This window comes from Prinia subflava, chromosome 3 (assembly GCF_021018805.1).
Source record: "Prinia subflava isolate CZ2003 ecotype Zambia chromosome 3, Cam_Psub_1.2, whole genome shotgun sequence".
Taxonomy (NCBI): Eukaryota; Metazoa; Chordata; class Aves; order Passeriformes; family Cisticolidae; genus Prinia; species Prinia subflava.
The window spans coordinates 91,036,455-91,051,515 of record NC_086249.1 but is presented as its reverse complement, the minus strand read 5'-3'; the positions used below and the strand labels follow the sequence as shown (position 1 = coordinate 91,051,515).

At 37.7% G+C, this 15,061-nt stretch overlaps 1 protein-coding gene across 1 annotated transcript in view; it reads left to right on the top strand.

Moving 5' to 3' along the window:
• Positions 1–15,061, top strand: part of CTPS2 (CTP synthase 2) — a 59,423-nt gene that overhangs the window by 29,332 nt on the left and 15,030 nt on the right. The window contains exon 14 of the mRNA XM_063392894.1: positions 14,289–14,385. Coding sequence (XP_063248964.1) covers positions 14,289–14,385 — 97 coding nt within the window. The remainder of the gene's footprint in view (positions 1–14,288; positions 14,386–15,061) is intronic.

The following is a 15,061-nucleotide window of genomic DNA, read 5'->3' as shown; positions in this document are numbered from 1 at the left end:
TGACTTTGCTGCTGAAGTGGAAGGGAAATGCTGAGATAATGCCACAATGAAGCTGAAGGTGCTTGTGCTAGATAGTGACCACCTACATTCCGCCAGGAACAAGTAAGTTTGGGAAAAAAAACGGCTGCAACCATGAGAGGTGCCCTTAGGCAGAAAGAAGTGGAGGTCATTTTTTGGTAGAAACATCTGAGTGTCTTCAGTTTCTTCACCTTCAGCCCTGTGTATCTGGATGGTCAGCCTTGTTGGCCTGATCAGACTCAGCAGTACAAAGTGCAGAGGCAGAGAAATAAATAGAGGTGTGGTAAGAACTTGGGAGCTCTCTCTTTGATTTGGAGAAAGGGGTGCTTACATGTACCAATAGAGCTCCAGAAGTTATTAATTCTCAGTCAGAAGTCTGCAAGTGAGTCATGCCATATAAAATCAGATTATTAGTGGTATTCTCTGGGGTATGTTTCATTACCAATGAGAAACATAACAAAAATCATGCTACAAAGTAATGGCTTTGCCTTTGGTGTAGAAATCCCTCATCTTGTTAGCAGATTGATGTATTAGTATCTAGATATGATAGATGTTTGCTAAATTATTTCCAAAGGAAAACTCTCAGAATTACCATAAATAACTTTCAGGTCTCTCTGTTAATGGGAATTTAAGACAATGGAAGCAAGAAGCTCTTAGAACAGTCTCTCCCCATCCTCTGTTTTGACCAAGTAAGAGTGGGACATGAGGGGAAATCAAAGAAATTAGAGGGACTAATGAGGCCTATGAGAAGAATAGTAGTTAGTACTAACTAGCAGTATAGAACAATCAGTTTTCTAGCTATTTTTACGTGATTATGACCTATTTAAAGAAATTAAGATGTTGCTACTTACAGAAATTGTAGTTAAGAAAGGATAGTGCTTGTATATCTAACTTAATTTTAGAGTTTCTAATTACCCTATTTGATTATTAAATCAAAACCAAATTATTCTAGGTTCAATAAATAACAGGAATAGTAGTTTGGAATTTCTCAGTTTACACAAGTGCATCAAATGAGCAATTTAAACATCTGTAAACCAGAACTTGGAAGAATTAGATTTGCATTTTGTTGTAAACTGAAATTAACAAATTATCCACCTCAGCCATAAGTCACTTTTCAGCTGTGCTAGTGAGGAAACCAACTGTCAATTAAGTTGAATTTACCTTAAAGCCAGTTTCATTTATTTTGGGTTAGTGACTAGTCTTCAACACAAAAGGACTTCACTTTTTTTTTTCTTCCTGTAATACACAGGAGTTTACAGCTAAGCTGTAACAAAAGGCAGTTTTAAGTAATTTCTTAGGATTCAGAGCCACAAGTGGAGAGAATTTTTAAAGAAAGTTTTAAGTGTCTTTAGCTTGTGAGGCAGTGCTGTAGATGCCACGAGGAGCTCAGCCTTAAGGCTGGCACCAGTTTGGGGCAGACCTGTGTAACCCCAAGATACCTGTGCATGCTATGCCAAAATGTCAAAAAAGGAGAAACATTGGTTTTCCTCTGAAACATTACTAAAGTCCATTTTTCCCCAGCACCTCTGCACAGTCACCTTCTATTGCCCACTGGATCCTTGTATTACAAAGCCCTAATATCTAGCTCTGAAGAATCTGGAATTATAAATTTGAAAATAATGAAAATATGTGTCTAAAAACACTTGGTGATTATTGCATTGCAGCTGAAAGATAATACAGATTTATGAGCTGTGGCTTCCATTGGCATTGTCGTTTGGACTGGCTAATTGAGGAGAGCCTGTGTAGCCATCAGAGATGTAACTTGCCATGAAACTATTAACTTTGGTATCCACTGATGAGAGGGAAGCCCAGCAGTTGCACAAGAGCCTGGGAAAACCACCAAAACCTCAGTATTGCTCAAACTGTAAAATGAAAAATTAGTTTTGACAAATCACAGCAGACATGCTGTGTCTGCAAACGACACAGATCAGCGACACTACTTTCTTGCTCAGCTTGACTTTGTGTACAACTTTTTTGTCTTGTGGCAAAGAAATATTCTAATCTTTCTCAAAATAATCCATTTGAAGTAGTGATAAATAGAGTTTTTGCAAGGTTTGTGTTGTCTTGCTGTTTCTCTCACTGTGAATGTGGAATTGTAAGTGAGACTATTAAGAAACAGTATGAATTAACTAATACAAAGTAAATTACTATTTTTGAGATTTAGTATCATTAACACCATTATGTGGTGAATATATTTATATTATCACCTTCTTACCTAACTTATTTTTACCTGCATTTTCTGAGCTGGAGTTAAAGTAATGAGACATTTAATAATATCTCTCTTCTTGGAGAAATTAGTGAGCCAGTACTTAAGCAAACAACTGAAAAAAGTTCTAAAAATTGTTTTCTCAGTGAACTTATTTTCTTCATTCCACCACATACTTGCAAACTCAGCAAAATGTGAAGGTCAAGTGACAAATAGCACCAAGAGGACCTTTATTTTAGTTAAGGAATTAAGGAACCCTGCTTTCATTTTAGAACCCAGACTGAGCTGATGAAATACATTTGTGAACTAAGCACACCTATAATTATATCACAGGAAGTCAATGTGTGTGGTGTTCTACATATTATGGTATTATCTTTATTATAGTGCATATTATGGTATCATCTTTACTTTAAGAACAACACACTGGGTCAGACCACAGCTCCATCTAGACCAAAGGCCCACTTGGCCATTCTTGACCCGTCTCTCCCTTTACAAAATCTTTGTTGGCAGTGTCCCAGCCTGTAACAGCTGGCCAGATGCCCTGTATTTGTACATTTTTGTTAAAGCATCAGCCATGCCGTTGCCTGTTGTGGCCATCAGGTGGTTCAGACTGAGCATCAGTTCAGTTCTGTACAGTTCAGACTCTGTATCTCCACTGAGTCATTTGCTACTTGAGTGGCTGTGGGTGACAAGGCTGATGGGCAGTGATTCACCACAGATATCAGCTGTTTCACCCTTCAGTTGCTTCAAAATTGAATGACTACCATCTGTTTCCAGCGCTTTTTTACTGTCTATTTTGTCTATTTTGTAACCACTTCTTTTAACACTTCAATTTGAGATGGGCACATCAGAGTTTCCCCTGAAGAAGGATTTGAGCTTGGCAACATCTTTCAACTCCTTGACACTGCACACAAGCAGAATGCTTATGGTTTTTCTGCCATGGTCATAGTTCTGTGTATGAGTTTTATTTTATCTTTTAGTCCTGACAATTGATTGACTTCACAATGCCATTTTTCTCCTTAAATGAAAATTAATTAAAATAATTGATTCTCAGTTTTTGATGCCTTTTACAAGTTTCTTCTTAAATATTTGGTGGATGGTATTAATGATTTGGTATTTATATACATAAACTTAAAAGTTTTTGTGTTTTCTTCATCTGGACATATAATTTCTGTGAAGAATGCCTTCTTGCTGTTAATAACTTCCCACTTTTTCATTTCTTAAAATTTTCTTCATAAAAAAGTATTTTTCTAAGTAGAAATGCATGTTGGATTATGAAAAAAGCTTTGCCCTTTCCAGTACTTACAAAACGAATTATATGTACCTAATTGTAAATCAAATAGGGAGATTTATGCTGTGTACAAAACATTTTTCTGGATGAAGTGGATGTAGGTGAATGTCTGTCAGTGTTTGATTTAATAAGCAGAGAACATTTTATTTAATGGAGAACTGTGTGCCCAAGTCTGTGTTGGTAATGCTGCAATATATTGTGTGTCACTTCAGAATGAACTAAGGGGGCTCTGGGATGGTGTATAAAGTGCTGACAAAGAATGGATGTTGCAGGGACATTCACAAAACTGTTTTTGTGCATGTGTGTAGTACATGTTAGGCAGAACATCACTGCTCGCCTCATGGCTGAGATGAGCATTTTAAGCTGCCACTTGTTTTGGTGAGATGCTCCAGCTGGAATGTGTTGGCCCCTGTCTGTGTTGTGGTCCCTACAGAGAGAAGCACTCAGGTGGTTCCCTTAAATTATTTATCTAGAACTTAGGCAGCTGAGATGATTCTTACACATAGGGGAAACACTGTAACTAGTGAAGTAGTTCCTCACCAGTGTTCTGTTTGGCAAGTTAATAATGAAAAGAAAGGGGAATTGTCCAGATCCCTTAATTCTGTGATTATATTGCTGGCTATAACAGCTCCAAAACATCTCCACCCACTGGCCTTAAAACAAGCTTGCAGCAATTGTGTATTAACAAAAAATGTAAAAATTAGGGAACATGAAATCGTTTACCTGTTCACAGATTCCTGCATAACTCAATAGATTACTAGAGGTCATATGTTGAAAACTGCATGAAATCTCCAATTTTAGGAATGCCATTTCTGTAGATGTTTATTCTGAGATAAGGGACCAAGTGACATTAAGGCACTGGCCTTGTTAGAAGGTCACCTGGGAATGCAAGATTTCTGTATCTTTAGCTGCCTTGTTTCTAAAGTGTAGGGACAAGATTATATCACAGAAGCTGTGGTTCTGCTAGGTTAAAAGAATTGTTTAATCTGCCTTATTTTTCCCATACCAAATGGAGGTAATAAGACACACTTGCCCTTGTAAAGTGGATTGATACCTGCAGAGAAAGGTCTGTGCAGCAGCTGAGGACTTCCTTTTCCTAATAGCCTTTTAGACATGCAGGAGTGAGAGCTGGAATTGAACATGTGCCTAGAAGCGCATGGGCAATGAAAAATAAGGGATTCAAATCAGTTGAATGGTTGTATTGGAAGATGTATTTTATTAGATGTGAGTGGCCTGTTCATTATGTAGCAAAGTATTTAATTTTTATTAAACATAAACAAAAAGCTATTAGCTAAAGTTTTTGTTTTAATAAATACTCTGCCCCCCAACACCCCCCATGAAATTAATGTGATGGAAGAAAAATAATGTGAAGTATAAGAAAATGATGAAAGTTCCCCAAAAGGAAAACCTTTTATTAATGAGATTTTCTGTTTCTTTAATTCTGTATTTATTTGCTTCCCATCCTTCACTGTATTTGATAATACAGTGTTCCCTACTGGGGGGTTAGGCACTGAACAACAGAACTGCATTTGCAATGAATTTGACAGTGATTCTCTGTAGATCTGTGCTTTTAAACAAAGTTTTTCCTTGTGCTCTCCATCTCTTCATTCTGCTCTTGGAGACTACCAGAGGTTCAGGGGAAGGATAAAAATGATTTTTGTATGGGCACCACTGGAAAACTTGGCCTTTGTGAGGTTGGCTGTGCTAGGTGCCTGTTGGGTGCCACTGTGGTGACACAGCCTGGAACTCTGGCTGTGTGGCAATGTCTTTTGGTTGCTCAGTAAACATTTGTAGCATTTGAGTAGATCACTGCATTATCTGTTGAATTAATCTGTATCTGGCCACCCACACCTTTCACAGAGGGTGTCAGGAATTCTGCTGGGTGTGTTTGGCTGATGTCATGCTAAATAAATGCCTGCTTGATCTACACTAGAATAAAGTTGATTCTATAAATGTTACTTTCTTAGAAAAAATATTGGTAAAATATTTCCTGTAGGCTTTCACCATCTTGTTACTAAATAAGAAGTGATCTGAAGATCCATTTCTCCTCCTCTCTTACCTTTTTGCTAGTGGTTCTCCATATGCATACACACACCCTCTCTGCTTCTCTCTTCTGACTTCCTTACAGGTAGCTCTTCTTGTTGGTTCATATTTTCAAAGCTTGTACCATGTCCATCCCTAAAACTGAATATGAAGATTTGCAATTCTGGTTTTATGATCCGTCAGCAATCAAGGACTGCACAGGCATGTCTGTACTGCCATGTGAGCTCTGGACCTCGTTTCATGAACCCAGACATCCAGTGGTGCTCACCTTCTGGGAGAGGAAGCGATTAGTGTTTGATGTACGTGCCCTGGGTGACCTGGCCAAGCCACTTGTCCTTTTGAATGGTGCCTAAACTTGACCCCCTGATTATACCTTAGAAACACAGTTAAGGAAAGCAAATTCCAAAGAATTCTTGTCATTTCATGTTGAAGGGGATAGAGTTAATGTTGTGGGGGAGAAGATAACAACAAGTGCAGAATTAAATTATGATCTGAACAGTGGTGTTTATTGGGTTTTTGGAGGAAGTAGGACAGACAAAATGAGACACAAGGGATCCTTCTCAGAAGGGAGACATCATGGTTTCTATCTGAAATAAAAGAAAACAGTGTATTGTAGGTCATAAGTGTTTTATCAGAATAAAGAGTCTTCCAGACAACATGGTCTTTGGCCAACTGAAGCTTTTCTGAAGTGGAAGCAGGAAGCTATTAAATGTAATGTGGAGCATGTGTCTCAAAGCATCCCTGAATTGCCTGGCAGAGGTAATCAAGGTAATTAATCTCTGCTATGTTGTTAATATATATCATTCCTTTTGGTTTTCTGAAGCTGAAAATATGTTTACTATTGTTGGATAGACAGTAATGAAAATACCAAAGTACTTGCAAGATAATCTGTTTAAATTTGTGTTGTTATAATTATCTCCCTATGCTATCTTTTTTTTTTCTATTGTAGTTTACAGTAGGAGACTACAGGATTTAGAAAATCCTAGAATTACAAGTCATTACCTTGATAACCACTATATGATATCCAACTCCTGCTTCAGTTTTTCCAGAATGAGAAGAGAAACATTACGATGTATGTGTGGGAGGGAGGGTAAGGACTCATGTAAATAATCTGCTGTTGAATTATTGAGGGAAAGAAAATCCCATTGCTTGTTGCTGGAGAGCTTTCCAGAGGAGTAAATGTCACTGCTGTATGCCTAACAAAATAGCCAGCATTCATGTTCTTTGCAATTTAGGAAAAGTTATAGACATGAAAGACCAGATAGGTCAAAGTACATTTATTGTTCTGGGCATGCAATGGAAGACAAGAGATCTATTTAAAATTAGAGTGATTGAGCCAGAGGCTTTCTGCCTAGATATTCCCTGTTATAATATGTCTGTTCTGATCTTAATCCATAAGATTAACATTACTAGAAATTCTCAAATTAGTAAATTAAGTGGGCAGACCAGTAAGTAATGAAGCAGTCAGCTTCAGTTCTAGAGGGCCTTTCATTTTGTATGCTTTGTTATGGGGTGTAGGTCATGGAGGTGAGGGAACTAGCATGACATCTAAAAATGAATTAAATCAAACCAGAAGCTTTCAAAGAGGAAGAGAGGAGGAGGACATTACAGAAGTGCATGTAAAATATTTCAAGATATCTACATGGTAGATATGAATCAGTTTAAACAGTGAAAGTGATCCTTCATGCCTTCCAACACCAGTTAGTTTAGCTTGCACAGTGTTCTTCGTGTTGTGATCCTTTGTGAGATGCTGTTCCTAAATGCAAAAATGTAAACGAAGAAGAGAATGGGGTGGAAGGTAGGAAGCAGCATGACTATACTGTTAATTAGTGTGAGAGCTACTCTGGCCGTCGTTATCTACACCTATTTTCATTTCTACAAAGTTATAGCTTAGATGTAAAAGAACAGTTGAAAAGAAAATAGACTTGTGCATGAGGACAAATTGCTTCAATTAAAGGTTACGGTGGTTGGCGTGAGCTGGCTGCTTTGTGTGGTTCCCCAGAGTGGACTCAGCTGAGCTGCTTGTTAAAGGAATCAGATTGGCACAAGATTTTGGCACTGGATAGAGATCAAGATTTATTTTCACAACTGTCTGCAGTTGTTTTTAGTGGGATTTTTTTTCCAAAGAAATACAGCTTGCAAAATACCTCATAGCAGTTTACCATGCTTGCTCAGTGGTGTCTTTAAGACATTTCAGGATATTTTCCCACTACTTTGCTTTTTCCTTGGGATCTTGAATTGTACTGTGGGGTTTTTGTTCTTTAAAGAGTTAAACATCAGCATTTTTTATTCTGAGTAAGGGCATTGTTCTTCCTTCTATTCAGCTGATTTTCATAGAATATTCATCTATCAGAGATACTAATTTTGCCCAGCTAGTAGAAAATTCTTTTTGATGTAGAAATGTTAGATTTTAAATTCTTGTGTCTGTTTCAAACGATGATCGATCAGCCATTAAAGTGATGGTCAGCCACTGAGTTTTGGGCATAGTATGAAGCGTAATACTCTAAAGAAGGAGTGGTACTGGGCTGCTTCCTACATATCTGTAGCAGAGAAATCTCCTTATGGAGGTAGAATTCTTTCTTTCATTAGTTTACTTCAAATTTTAAGTAAGGAATTTTCTTGTGTCAGTATCAACCAGTGTGATTGTATATTTTTGTTGTTCAGTTTAAAACCTTAATTTAATGACATATTAATCAGATGCACCTAAACCTAGTTGGTGAAATCATCTTAGCTGCTAGAAGTTGTTTAAGCTTCAGTCAAATGTGTGTTGTCAGATAATGTAAAAGTGAATTATCAGACTGAATCAAAAAGAGAATAAAGTAATTTCTCTTAAAACAAAAGCAAACCCATAAAAAATACAGATGTTCAGGTTTGTGTTCTTAAAACTCACACGGATTTCACGCTCTAGATAGCATTTGCACTTTTTTCTTTCTTCTGTGAGTAGAGCTCTTACTTGAAAACTTTCATTCTCTTTTTCAACTTTTCAACTAAGGCACCTTGTCTTTTTTTTCTATTCAAATAGCTGTCCTTTTGACAGGATGCTTTTCCATATCCAATAAATAAAATAAATAGTCCACTGGTGTCTTTCAGCTGATCCAGGACCTCTTCCAGGGATTTCTTCTCAGCTCTACATATAGCTGGGAAGTTTTACACTACAACAAAAATAATTTCCAACTAGAAAAAGAATTAAACTGTGTCAATATGTAATTTTCTGCTGCTGCCCGTTCACTTCCTTTCTAAAAGAAATGCCTCAGTCTCTGTGTCCCTGATTATCAAGTACCAAATCATGACTGAGCAGATTCGGAAGGTTGACAGAGCATCAGAATGGGTGGTGACACCATTCCAAGAGCAGGATCAGTGGTTGGGATCCAGGCAGTCTCTCTTATAAGTCTGATGGTGGCCTGATTACTTTAGGGAAGTGGGATGAAAAACAGTTGCTGTTCTCATCTTCACTGTGAGGATATTTGTTTTCATGGCAGATGAGCAGAATTTCTTCGAGAAGTTGTAGGGTAGTGTAGGTCATGGCACTGAGCATCACCTGAAAGCTGATATCAGTAATTCCTCCTCAGTGAAGGTCTGGAGTAGTGACTGCTTGAAATAATCAGTTTTCCTGCTTACTTTCCTTGAAGTAAACAATTTTCTTTTTGTCTTGTTTGTTGGAGGCAGAGATAACTGATAATGAGGTGGTTTAAACTAGCACAGGTCTGTTAATGAATGAGAAACAACTGGAATGGATGCTTGCTCAGGATGATAACTCAGGGAAGAGCAAGTATAGAGCACTGGACAGTTTTGAGGGTAAAACACCTGCTTTGCTTTGTCTCTACTAGGGATAGTCTCATGTTTCTGTGGCTACTTTGTGTAGTTTAGGTAATGGGGCTTGTCTGTGGCCCAGTCTTTCATGGCAGTTGCCTGCAGGATATAATAACTCTCTGAGTCAGAGACCATCCAAGCACACCATTGTTCAGTCTCAGGCTGTGTTTGATTTGTTCCCGTCTCACCATTGTGGGTGGGGTGTTTGATGAGGAGAGCACCAGGCTCTATCTCACTCTCTAGGTTCTTCCCTCTGCTTTAAGGTGCTCAGAGAGACAGATTTGCTTCATGCCTTCCTCTTTCTTATATACCTGATGTAGGTTTAAAAGCATTTGGTAAGGTCAAAATTTTACCTACTAGGAACTGCAGCTGGAGAAGTCCTCTTCAAAGGCAGTGATAAAGTTCTTATTTTTAAAAGATATATATGATAGGATGGATTTCTCCTAGCTACAGATTTTCTGATCTTTCCGAAACTAAATTAGTATTTAGTCCTTAATTATAATGTGAGATGGACCAGTGTGAAGTCTGAGAACATCCTTCTACACCCTTTTTAGATATTCAAGTCTGTGGCAAATCCTGCCCTTTGTGGCATGGCGTGGCTGACATTCCAGTGTGTTTCTGCAGCCAGCACCATCTGACCCTGTGCCTTTCACCAACACTAAGAGTCTGAAACTTTCTGCTTGATTAGGTCTTTAATCTGACTCTGGGACCTGTGTTTGGAATAACTTGAATGAGTTCTAAATTATTGTTAAGCAATATCTTTATGGGCTTTGCATATCAACATCTCCATTAACTTTCAGTTGTACTCTGCTTATGAGTGAGTAGGCACTGTTTGAAAAGAAGCCACACCCTTATGAATTCTTCTAGAGAAAATGTTACAAAACATTCTGGAGCAGAACTGCTTAGACAGAATCCTTAGAGAGCTTTTAGGCTTCAATAAATAAATGCTCCGTGGCAGTTACTTAATTCTAGAATGGGAAACAATAACTCTGTGGAGAAGAGGATCACCCAAACTGCAAAACAGTTTACAGTAGTATTCTATGTTATTTTAAGAGTTTTAAGAAATTTAAATTGGTATTTAAATTGTTGGAATGTTTGCATACTGTGCTGTAGTTTACTGAAGAGAGTAGAGGACAGGATTTTTCAAGCTGGTTACTCATATCAGTATGTAATTGCATGAATCAGCTATTGATAATTTCTGCTTTGATCTTACACATGATGGTGGACATACTTTTAAAAACAACATTACTTCAGTCAGAGTGATGGAGCACTGAGTATTCTGAAATCTGCAAGTGGCTTTGTTGGCAGTTAATTCAGTCCTAGGGCACTGAGTGCTTTAGGTGGGTGGGCAGTGATGGGGTTTGCTTGGAATTAGGATATCTCTGTGGGAAAAGGGAGCAGGGCATTCAGGCAGATGTAATATTTGCACATTCTTTCAGTAACTGAAAATGTAGCCCTCCTTTTTAATGAACAGGGAAAGTCTGTCATTTTGGTTTCCTTGCCAAGTTGGAAGCTCTCAATACTCCTGATAGTGTTGCAGTTGTCAACTTTTTCTTTGAAATATTTGTACTAAGGTTGTTTCTAAAGCAGAATAGATGTTAGTCTAAACATCCCATTTTGTAGGTGTCCGAGTTTGTTTACTGATGAACTTGTGATTGATTGATCAGATCAAATACAGCAAGTACTGACTAATCCTGCAGAGAAATGATGGAAGAATCAATAAAAGGATGAGTTTCTTAAGTTTGGGTTGAGTCCTTGTCAGTTTGTGCTGCTGGATTTTTTTCCATAGCCATGTTCAGCAGGGGTTCATCAGTACCTGTCACTGCATTCCCTGCTCCTGTCAACTTTCCCTCTACACATCTCTTGTGTGCTGTGTTTAGAGCCTCTTTTCAGTGTTCAGGTGATCTCCAGGGACGTGGCGTCTCCTGATGCTTTGATCAGCACTTACATGTGTACTAATTTTTTCAGCATTGATAAATCTTTTGCTTACCAGTCAAGGGCAGAGTAAAAAGACAAAAAACCCTAGACCCCAAGCCTGTAAAAACATGCTTCCAAAGCTGCTTAGCAAGAAGTTGTTCAGATCAAGTAATACTCATCTCCCTCTCCAACTCCTCAAAAACCAAGCCTGCAAACAAAACCCAGCCAGACATCCCCACTCCCTCCCTTTCCCCTGCCAAGGTAACCAGAGTAGATGAATTTCCCAAAATGGCATTGCAGGACATGAGGCAAAACAAAGATAAAATGTAATGGTCTTGGCATCATTACTGAAATGATAGGTGTGGGGCTTTCAGGGCCTTGGCTGCTCTGTGTTGAGTGTCAGGGCTTGAAAGATTTTCTCATTAGCTTTTATATGTTTTCTATCAACAGTGAAACAATCCAAGCAGTAGCTATCTGAAAGGAGATTTCTGTTCATGGATAGCTGAAGTCACTATTCATTAGTACCATGATTAAATAGTGATCAGACTGCTTTATATCTAGAATGTGCTTTGTGTTGTGTTACAGTGATTCATTCTTAATTTCGTGTTGGCTATCTGGTGTAATACATGTTCTCTATAAAATCCCTGTAGTGTTGCCAGTTTTCAGAGATTTGGGTAAGAAAGACCTAATTGATATCTTATATATTCTTGCATCTTCCCTACTGGTACTTTCTTGTTGCTTGTAGTGCCTGTTCTGTGCTGTTCTCTGCCCTTCAAAGAACTAATGCATAGGAAGAGATGATTTATTCTGTGCCAGGAAGCATAAGCTCTTTGAAGAATCTATTCAGTTGCAGAGTTGTTCAAAATGACTACTATTTGAAAGCGCATCTTTTTCTGATCAAATAAATTCTTTGTAATATGGCAAAATATTTCATTAATATGAGTTGCTTTTCTGACTCTCATTACTTTCTTTGGGCTGTAGGGCAGCAGTGCAACTTAGGTTTCAAAAGCTTCTTGCACAGACTTTGTTGCAGAGAAACTCAGTTCATATATTAACACTGAGGGCTGTGCTCTTGTAGTTGCTGGAGTTCATCTGAGCCACAGAGCCAAAGGTATTAATTCATAAATAGCTCCTTTCGTGACCTGACGACAAAAGTTAATATATCAAACCTTGTCCATTTCTTACCATAAATCTAGCAGTACTGGGAAAGATGAAGAGCTGAAAACACACATTTGATGTTGAAACTCAGCTGAACCTTCCCTATGAGGCCATTTCTTCAGCCAAATTTTTGTAGGGCTTGCAGCACCACGTTGGGGGTCTGACCCAGAGGATGACAGAAGCCTTCGGCAGAGCAGATGCTCTACTTCTGAGACCCTCTTCTATTTTTGTGGCCACTACTTCAGGAAAAAAGTGAAATTAAATGAAAGGAAATGAAATAAACTCGGTAAATTTCATACTTTTAGAATAGTAAGGATTCAATTAATGGGTTTTCTTTTTTTTTTTCTATTTGTGGAGGGGGGCTTAGCTCAATGTCTTGCACAGTCCTCACCTTTGTGATTTGAGAGGTAATTGAAGGATCTGTAATATCATATTGGTTCAATTACAACTCCTGCTCATGACATTTTATAATGAATATATAGCTTCTGAATAATATTTTGAAGGTATAAGGTTGTACAGAGAAAATTACACAGCTGAAGTGCATTGGCACAAGGTTAAAGGTTAAGCACTTTCCACCATCCCTCCTAAATTGGATAACTTCACTTTATGAAGTGTATCATCAGATATTGTTTTCATTACTGTCAGAGGGCAAATTAAGGTTAATAAAAATCCATCCAAGATTACCCATATATGTGAATATTTGTATTTTTAGAACTTTTCTATGTCAATTACATTCTTCACTGACTGTGTTTATGTGAATACCAGTATGTAGGTCAAAGCTTCAGCTCATGTTTCTACAATTTTGAACTGTTTTACCTCTCTTAGATTGATTTCCTCTGAACTGGATTGTGAGACCCTGCAGGATTTTTCAAACCGAGCAAAACTAAGCACACTTCTTCCACTAAGTTGTGGTTTCTCACGTGTTCTGAATCCCACCTGAATCCTGGGTTTTACTTGACCCATGTAGAAGCCATTTGACCCCTCTGCTTCAGTCCTCAAACTCAGTATTTGTATATCCTTGTCTTTAAATTTTATGTTAAATAGCATGTTCTTCATACGAGGCAATCCATTATTTTGTGAACTCTTCAGCAATCTGAGAAACCCTTTAGCTGAGGTGAAGGGGGGGAATGGTTTTCCATTCCCTGTGCTAAATTAGTTGTATCTATAATCTGAAATAGCACACACATACTGGAGTCACCTCTTCTCATACTCTGCTTTTACATTATTGTCTCCCTAGAGCTGTCCTCTTTTGGCTCTGCTGCTGCATGCCCTTCCCCTCTTCCTACGTCCCAGGAAAGAGGAGGTCTTCTCACTTGATAAAGAGCAAAATAAGAAATGGCCCAGTGTACAGGAATATTTACCCAGGATAATCTTTCAGCCTCTGTGAGGTTTGGGTAGTTTGTTTTTCCAGAGATTCTGTCTTTTTCATTTGGTGGACTATTTTGGTCTATGAATTTGAAGTTGTAAAAATCTGTGTACTGTCTTAGCACAAAGAATAGCTTTAGACAGAGTTATCCTACTGGTAAAGTTTTGGTATAATTTTTAAAAGAAAGGTGGTTTTTCCACCCCAAAAATTAAAATAAGAAATTAGTAAGTTGCTTTTGTTAATCATAACATTCAATGAAAACATTTGTCACGAGCTAGCTAACATTGTCAGTCTATTACAATGCAGTATTGAAGAACAAAACATTAAAAAAACAAAACAGAAATAATGATTTGGAATGGTTGGAGGTAAAATACATAAAGTTGCCATTTATAAATCTGTGCGACTTGCTAGGAAATTGTTTGTTTTAGGATTTTTTTATTTGTTGAATGAAACCGTGTCTGAACAACTTTTCTCTACAGGTTATTGACATGCCAGAACACAATCCTGGAGATATGGGAGGAACAATGAGACTGGGGAAGAGGAGGACTGTTTTTAAAACTGAAAATTCTGTTTTAAGTAAGTTATTTTTCTGCTCTTATGACTTTGCCTTTTGGATAGGAGCTTTGTAACATGGAAAATCAAAAATGCCATAGTCTTAAGCAAACAGTTAGGTGGCAGCTTCCCTGAGCTCATTTGCTCTGATACTGTTATTTACATTTACTGAGAATTGGAATGTAAAAAAAAAAAAAATGAGAGACATCCATAACTGCCAGTGAAACTGTCACTGAGGATCCAGTGCTTTTTTAAAAGCAATGAATAAAATATTGAGAAAACTGAAATTCATTTCATGGCAGTTTAATTCATTATGTTCTTGGGAAGGTCAGACTGTTTTCTTCCTATTTTCTATCCTGGCTCTGGAAACAGTCTTGTTTTGGGAAAGCAAAGTATCTGTTGCAAGAAAGGAAATTTATTTACTGTAACAGGATGCTTCAGATAACAAAATAAAAGTAACCAGAATAGAAAAAAACATTTAATTTGATCAATGTGTATTTTAAAATTGAAGTAATACTTGTCTCCTATTAATCAACCCATTGTACAGTAGCAATATAGATGATGCTGCAAAGATGTAAAAAGTAATTTCTTGTCCATTGACTAATATCTATATATTTCTTATAGTGCCCTGCCCCTGATATTGATCGGAGGTATTCTCTATTTAGCTATGTTAAGCTTAAGGAATGTATCCTTCTGAGTA